At 41.4% G+C, this 7,989-nt stretch overlaps 1 protein-coding gene across 1 annotated transcript; it reads left to right on the top strand.

The window, feature by feature from the left end:
- The first annotated feature begins 2,674 nt into the window (after positions 1–2,674).
- On the top strand, positions 2,675–7,782 carry LOC106802565 (G2/mitotic-specific cyclin-B3-like). The gene is made up of 4 exons (XM_014790948.2): positions 2,675–2,759; positions 3,978–4,723; positions 5,834–5,929; positions 7,206–7,782. Exons 1-4 carry the CDS (start codon positions 2,675–2,677, stop codon positions 7,410–7,412), a joined length of 1,134 nt encoding a protein of 377 aa, XP_014646434.2. The 3' UTR covers positions 7,413–7,782.
- The last annotated feature ends 207 nt before the right edge of the window (positions 7,783–7,989 follow it).

The following is a 7,989-nucleotide window of genomic DNA, read 5'->3' as shown; positions in this document are numbered from 1 at the left end:
ATGTTTCTATAAGACTGGTGTGGCAGATTAAGGATAGTAGCAAATCTTTTGCTACCCTTCTCATTGAGAGGTAGAGTCTAATTCTCCTTTCCTTGAACCTTGGCTAGACTTAGTGATTTGCTTGGCCAAAAGAATGCAGCAAAAGTGACATTCTGGAACTTCTGAGATTAGGTCATAAGAAGACTTGCAGCTTTTGCCCGGGCCACTTAAAACACTCACTCTGGAAGCCTTAAGCTGCCGTATAAAAAATTCAACTACCCTGAGACCACCGTGCCATAGGGTTCACATGTAGGCACCTTAGTCAATAGTCTCAGCTGAGCCTAGCCCTCTAGCCATCCCCACTAAGGAACCAGACATGTGAGTGAAGCCATCTAGGACCCTCCAGACCAGCCCATCCACCAGCTGAGAGTAACTTCAGTCATGTGGGACAGAAGAATCATCCCTGCCAGAATTCCAGAATTCTCACACAAAATTGTGAGATATTATAAAACAGTTGTTGTTTTAAGTCACTAAGTTCTGGGGCAGCTTGTTACACAGCCATAGATAATTAGAACACCCAGGAAATATGGACCCATCTTTCTCAAAAGCCCTGCCTGGGTGCCTGGGGAAGCAACTCACCTTTCTGAATACCCTGCTAGAGAATACTGTCAGTCTCTTGAAGGAAAGCAAGCAAGACAACTCTGAGAGGACCAGCTTCTGGCTAGCCATGCCCCCCATCCCCACATCAGAGTCAGAGGACATGGGATAGAAGGAGGAGGCTGTCTTCACTGGTCAGTCTGTCAATGTTCTCAGGTCACTCGCTCATGGAGAACACATAGTTCTGCCAGCCAGCTTGAGGCACATCTGGTCAGAAGTCAGGGGACTCTGGCAGGCCCTTGAGCAAGTATAAGCATTTCAACTCTTCAGGACTTCTAAGTGCTTGTGTCTTTAAGAAAAACATAACAACCCCATGACTTAACCTTCGAGATGGTGGGAAGCTGAACCTGAATTAGAATAGTGTTATCTGTCCCTGACCTTGGCCTAAAGGAGCCTGAAGAGGAAGGAGAGGCCTACGTACTAGTAGCACTTTCTAGTCAGGTCCCATTGCTTTTATAAGTGCTGTAGTGAAGAGATCCTCACTCTAGTCCCAGCTCAGCCATTAACCCACCGTGGGGCCCTTCTGCAAGGCATTTCGTCTCTCCGGTCCTCAGTCTTCTCATACGCAAAATCGAGATGTCTCTCAGCAGTAGCAAGCATGTTAGAAGCTCTAGTAGTTTGAGCTTCGAGGGAGTGAAAGAAATAAAGGTATGAAGCAGTGTCTAAAACGCTAAGGTGACTTCAGCAAAAGTGCGATGGTAGTCCTAAATCCCATTTGCTCAGGGTCCACAAGTCCTGGCCTCTTCTTCCAACCCCCCTCTCCCGTCTTCCTTCCAGAACAGCTCCAGGATTGTGTTTGGTTCTGAGACCTTCATTTCATCAATAAGTACATATGGATAGGTAAGGCATTAAGTGAAGCCCCAAGATTCAGAATGCCTCATTTCCTATTCTCAAGCACCTCCCCACAACCATACCCTCCACTCCTTATTCCCTTCTACTGCTTCCTCTTACCTGCCCTCTCTTTGGTAAGTGGTTCTCACTGGGGTGGCAATGGGGGTAGGGGCCATATTGCTCCCTAGAGGGCATTTTGGGAAATATGTGGTGGTATTTTTTGTCGTCACAATGATTGCGGATCAGATTGATTGGCAAACAGGGTTCAGAGTTGCTAAAGTCCTACAGTGCACATGACAGTCCTATCTCATGTGACTTTTGAATGTCCTGCTGGACATTCATGTAGGTGAAAAGACATTAAAATTATCTGAGCTTATAACCTAACTCCGTATTACATAAAAACAAGTATTTTTATATACTTTAAATTAAAACTGAATTTTCCCAGAATGCAACTGTCACGTAAATAAAGGGAATATTGTGCTTTTTTGGTTCAGAATTTTACCAAGAGTTGTTCACTATTTGGAAAATCACATCACTATGGCAATACCATTTGTGGTGTTTCAGTGGCCAATAAAACATACCTGTATCGGTTAGCATTTTCAGGTTGAGGCAACTGACTTCATTACATTTTCTGGTATAATTATGACTGAGCATTTAGATATTGAAATATATTTTGTTTTATTAAAAAATTATATTTTTTTATGTCCTCCATATTACAGTTGGGACATTATACTCATCTTTTCAAAGTATGTGCATAGGTAGGTTATCCACAAATTCCATTTCAGGGTAATAAAAGAGTGTTACAAAATATTTGTTTTAAAAAGTCATTCTTGAGTTTGATGGTTGAGACTTACTATCTTAGAGTTTCCTTATAATCTTCCCTTCTTCTTCATGAGCCTATGTCCTGGCCTCAACTTGTCTGCACTTCACTGCTGACACCCTCTACTTACATGGCTTACAGTTCCCTCAAAATTCATGTATAGTCTGTGGTAGCCAGCCTCCAAGATGGCCTCCAATGATCCCTGCCTCCGGGTATTCATACCTTTGTGTAGTTCCCTCCCACACTGAGTAAGGTTGACCTGTGTAACCAATAGTATATCGTGGAAATGACAGTGTACTTTTAAGGCTAGGTCATAAATGACTTTACAGCTTCTGTCTGTCTCTCCCTCTTGGATCACTCCTTGTGAGGGAAGCCTGCTGCCATGCAATGAGGACACTTAAGCAGCCCTATGGAGATGAGGATCTGAGGCCTCCTGCCAACAACCAGAACCAACTTGCCTGCCATGTAAGTGGTAATGGACCTTAGTAATGGATCCTCTAGCCCCAGTCAAGCCTTCAGATGATGGCAAGCCCAGCTGACATCTTGATTACATTACAATCTCATGAAATACCCTGAGTCAGAATCACCTGGTTAAGCTATTCTCAGATTCGTGACCAGTATAAACTGTGCGAGATAAATATTTATTGTTATTCTAAGCCACTAAGTTTGAGGATATTTTGCAAGTGGCAACTGACTTTTTTATGCCTTTTCTAGATTGTCAATTTCTCCTGAATAGAATATAAGCTCTAGAAGGCATAAACCTTGTTTGTTTTGTCAATTACTGTATCCCCAGAGTGTAAAACAATGCCTGGCACATAGCAGCTGCCAAACATTAATTGAATAAATGAATTAACTTTGGCAAAAGAGATATAAATACTAAAAAGAGAAATAAAAAACTATCACTATTTGTAAACAATATGATTGTCTACATAAAAGATCCAATACAGTCAACTGAGAAACCATTAGAACCAATAAAAATAATTCAGCAAAGTGGCAAAATTCAACAGCAACATACAAAAAGCAATGTTTTTATACACCAGCAATAATCTACTAGAAAATCTAATAGATAAAAAAAATCCTAGTCACAATAACAAAAAAAAATCCTAGTCACAATAACTCCCAGAAATATAAATTGCCTAGGGAAAAAAAGCCTAACAATAAATGTACAAAATCTAGATGAAGAAAAATATAAAACTTTACTGATGGACATAAAGAATAGCTGAATGAAGTGATAGATAAATTATATTTCAGTATAGTAAAACTCAATATTGTAAAGATGTCAACTACCTAAAAAAATCTATAAATTTAATCCCAATCAAAATCCTAATGATACTTTTTATAGAACTCAACAAATTGATTCCAAAAATCACTTGGAAGAGAAAATGTGCAAGAGCAGCTGAGAAAATTTTGAAAAACAACAGTTGTTATTCAATTAATATTTGGCAGCTGCTATATCTTCTTTCATGTTCACCCTGGCATAAATAGATAGCTAGAGCCCTCTCCGGTCTCTCCTGAGCATGTGTGTGGCCCTGTGCAAGCACACAGCCTTACAGACCACCAGGAGTCTGTGAAAGTGGAACTATGCCTGTCTTGTTTCTCAGATCTCCCCATTAAATTTCTGGCTGATCTGCCAGTCTTTTGCCTCCTCCAACCTGTACAGAGACCTCAGATTAGATGTGATATTTGCCAGATTCCCATCGTTCTAACCAAGGCTCCATAGTTTTTCTGAATGAGCTCCCCACTGAGACAGCAACAAGCATAGAGAGAGAATTATCTTTAAAGAAGCCCACTGCTCAGGGGGAGGTGTTCCTCTTTGATAAGCAGTTGGCCTTGCAAGAGAACACCAATGAAGAGGAGTCCCTTATTAAACAGCCACTGGCCTGGCACGAGAAGCCTCGTATTGAAAAGGAGACCATCCTGAGGGTGTCCTTGGCCTTGCAGGAGAATCCCACAATTGAGGAGGGGGCTATCCTGAAGGAGCCCTGGGGCTTGCAGGAAAATCCCATAATTGAGGAGGAGGCTATCCTGAAGGAACCCTTGGCCTTGCAGGAGAAGCCCAGCAGTGAGATGGAGGCCATTTTCAAGGAGCCATTAGCCTTTCAGGAGATGCCTACCATCAATGAGGCATTAAATTTCAAGGAGATATTTGCCTTGAATGAGAAATCCACCCCTGGGAAGGAGTTGTCTTTCAAAGAGCCATTGGCCTTGCCAGAGAATCCCACCCACAAGGAAGATACCTTTCTCAAAGATTTCTTGATCCTTCAAGTTGAGACCAGCCCACATGTGTCCAGCACTGCCCCTGAATCCAGAACAGGCATGTCCAGCACTGCCGCTATGTCCAGTGTGGGCAAGTTAAGTACCACAAGCAAGTCCAGTGCTTGTGAATCCAGTTCCAATAAACCTTTCTCGTCTCAGGGCAAGAGATCACAGAAGGAGGTATTCTGCTTTCGTTTTTCTTAAATTAGATGACGTGTTATTTGTTGTCCTGGAGGTAGCTGCTAGCAAAGAGATTTGTTTTGCCTTCCTAAGCAATTGAGCTATACGTAGTAAGCTATAGTAAACCAAACTGGCCTTGTAGAATCTATTGATTGATTGATTGATTGGTTGTGAGGAAGAGTTGCCCTGAGCTAACATCTGTTGCCAATCTTCCTCCTTTTTTGCTTGAGGAAGATTAGCCCTGAGCTAATATCTGTGTCCGTCTTCCTCAATTTTGTATATGGGTCGCTGCCTCAGCATGGCTGAAGAGTGGTGTAGGTCCGTGCCAGGAACCAAACCTGTGAACCTGGGCCTCCGAAGAAAAGCGGGCCAAACTTAACCACTATGCCTGGGGTGGCCCCTGGCCTTGTAGAATCTCTTGAATTCCTGATCAGCATAGTGATACACCCAAGCAATTAGAAAGTATTTATTCCAGGAATACCCACAACGTATATATATATTTGGGCTTTGCAGTAGTGGTTAGACAATTTCTTTCAGGAAATTGCCTTTCTTATTAATTGCAATCTACATTACAGTGGGCTTCAGTCAAAGATGAGTTATGAGAGACATCTCCCAAGGAAGATGGTCTTTAAGTTGTAAATTGGAAGGACGAAGGGATGAGATTTGGCAAGAGGGAAGAGCAATACCCCTCTTGTAGGCAAAACAACCTGAGTAAAGGGGTAGAAGGGAGGAAAAGGCTACCAAGAAGATGAATTGGGCCAGATCAAAGCATTGGGACAGAACAAGGAACCAAAGAAGACAGGTGACATGCTGAAATAGTAAAATAAGAGTGTCTTTCTTGGAGAGTCTTTAGCTTACCTGTAAAAATGGTACCTGGTTCCTAGGGCAGACCAGGCATATACAAGGAGGACTAAGCATTTCTTGGTCACTCGGCAATATGAGGACTGCAGAGCCAAGGCCTGCTCTGTTATGGCCTAGGATATATGAAGCTTGAGAAACCTTAGCAGAAGATTACAGTGGGAAGAAAGGAATCATTCTTTATGTCTATGAGCTAAGCTTTCCTTGGAATCTTTCTCCTCCTAATATGTCTTTTTGGTGATTTCCAAGCAGATAATCCCACTGGAGGATATTGACAAGGACCACAATGATCCATTTTTCAACTCAATATATGCCAATGATATCTTCAATTACATGAAGGAGAGAGAGGTATGTAGGTGGCTGGTGGGGGGGGGCGGCAATGATTTCTAGTTCTCATTTCTTTGTACTCCATCCTACAAATGCAAGTTGAAAGGGGAGGTAATATGATAAAAATAATAATAGCAATGACTGACATCTACTGGGAGCTTACTATGAGTTAGACATTGTGCTAAGGGATTTAGAGACATTATCTTGTTTAATTCTCCCAATAACTTCATGGTGGTAGGTATTATTATCTCCTTTGAATAGTTGGAGGAAACTGCTCAGAGTCCCATAACTAGTGTGTGGTAGAGCTGAGATATGGACTACAGTCCCATTATCTTGAAGATCATAAGGTTGCTGCACCTCTAATTGCCATGGAGACGGTCTCGGACATAAAAATGATCAAGTAGTCTCTTTCTGAGTGGCTGCTCTTAGAGATCTTTTCCCTTCTCTACGTAAGTTTCTGGTACCATAGGTAAAATCACACCCTTTGTTTCAGCTCTTCAACCTGGTGAAATTTTCTTCCTCCTTTGAAATCTGCTAGTCTCCTTTACCACTAATATTCATCATTCCAAATTTTCTGTCTGTCTCAACAGAACAGGTGGGACCAAGATAATCTTAACAACTAGAATTTTAGCAGGCCATGCGTAAAAGGGAGGATAAATATCTTGTCTTCTCTCTAGAGACATAGAATTTGATTAGCTGACTCCAGGGCCCACACTTTCTCTAGTATACCTTGGAGGAAGTAAGACAGAACTTTGCTGTACTAAAAGTGCGGGCCTTAGCTCAGCAGTATCAGTTTCACTTGGGATCTTGTTAGAAATGCAGAAACCTGGCCCCGCCCCAGACCTTCTCAATTAGAATGTGAATTTTAAAGATCCCCAAGTAGCACATATGCATGTTCAAGTTTGAGAAGCACTGCTCTACATAGCATGGTATTGTGCTTTAGATTGAATTGTAAAGAAGGGGCAGAACTTCTTTCATATTCGTCTGTAGTCATAGGTGTGTTCCTTCCTATATTCCATATTCCCCATGGACTCCTCAACATCCACCCTGACACTTGAATATCGTGTGTGTCCCTTTCCCAAGAATAACTGGAACTTGTCTGGAAAAGGATAAGGATACTTTGATCTGCCCCCATCTGATACCATTATCTGAAAATAATGAGTTAGAACCATGAAGAAGTTAATTATGTGGTTACTTTTTTTCTGAGAGATTACTTGCAAATATTTTTTTCCTAAGTTACAATTTTTGAACTACAAGAAGAGTTTGTTTGTTAATGTTTATTTCTTATTACTGCCAGGAAAAATTCATACTTAAAAAATACATGAACAGGCAGACTGACATCAGCAGTGACATGAGGGCCATTCTTGTGGACTGGTTGGTAGAGGTGCAGGTAAGCCTGACAACTGCCGCCTTAAGGAGCTGCTGTTCTCTTTATTGGTTATTCACTCAGCATCTCCAGGTGCCAAACATGGTAAAAATTTGCTGGGTCTACAGAACTGAATAAGCCATGGTTCCTGCTCTCAGGGAACTTATGATCTAGGGGACAAGGTAAGATATGCAGATGGATAAGTACAATACAAAGTAGAGTATACTAAGTACCATAAGAATGTTATAAATAAGATACTGTGAGAACCCAGTGGAAAGAGAGATTATTTCTAGAAAAGACAATGATGGTATGGTAGTTTAGTCATTCTCAAAATCTTATAAAAGTGTATCTAGTGATTTGGATAAGGGACAGCGACAAAGTTTTTCAAGCTTTGGGTGGGATGGGTAATAAGAAGGACAGTGTGGCACCAGACATGGCAGGTAGCTGTTTGTCCAGGGTTGGACGTTGAGGGAATACTGCTATGAATACTTAAGTATCACTTTACACTAAGGAAGGATAGCCCAGAATAGTACCTGGCACATAGTAGGAGTCAATAAATATTTGTTGAATGAATGGAATTGAATGAATTGCTATGGAGTTTTCAAGGAAATATAGGGTATAGTCTTTGCCCAGCAGAGTCTTACTATATAATTGGGAAGAAAAGGTAATATAGTTCAATATCCTTTAAGTACCAGAGGAGTTGTTCAGGCTCACT

The sequence above is a fragment of the Ceratotherium simum genome, chromosome X, assembly GCF_057802395.1.
Source record: "Ceratotherium simum simum isolate JZ-2026a chromosome X, ASM5780239v1, whole genome shotgun sequence".
NCBI lineage: Eukaryota > Metazoa > Chordata > Mammalia > Perissodactyla > Rhinocerotidae > Ceratotherium > Ceratotherium simum.
This window is presented reverse-complemented; position numbering and strand designations above follow the sequence as displayed.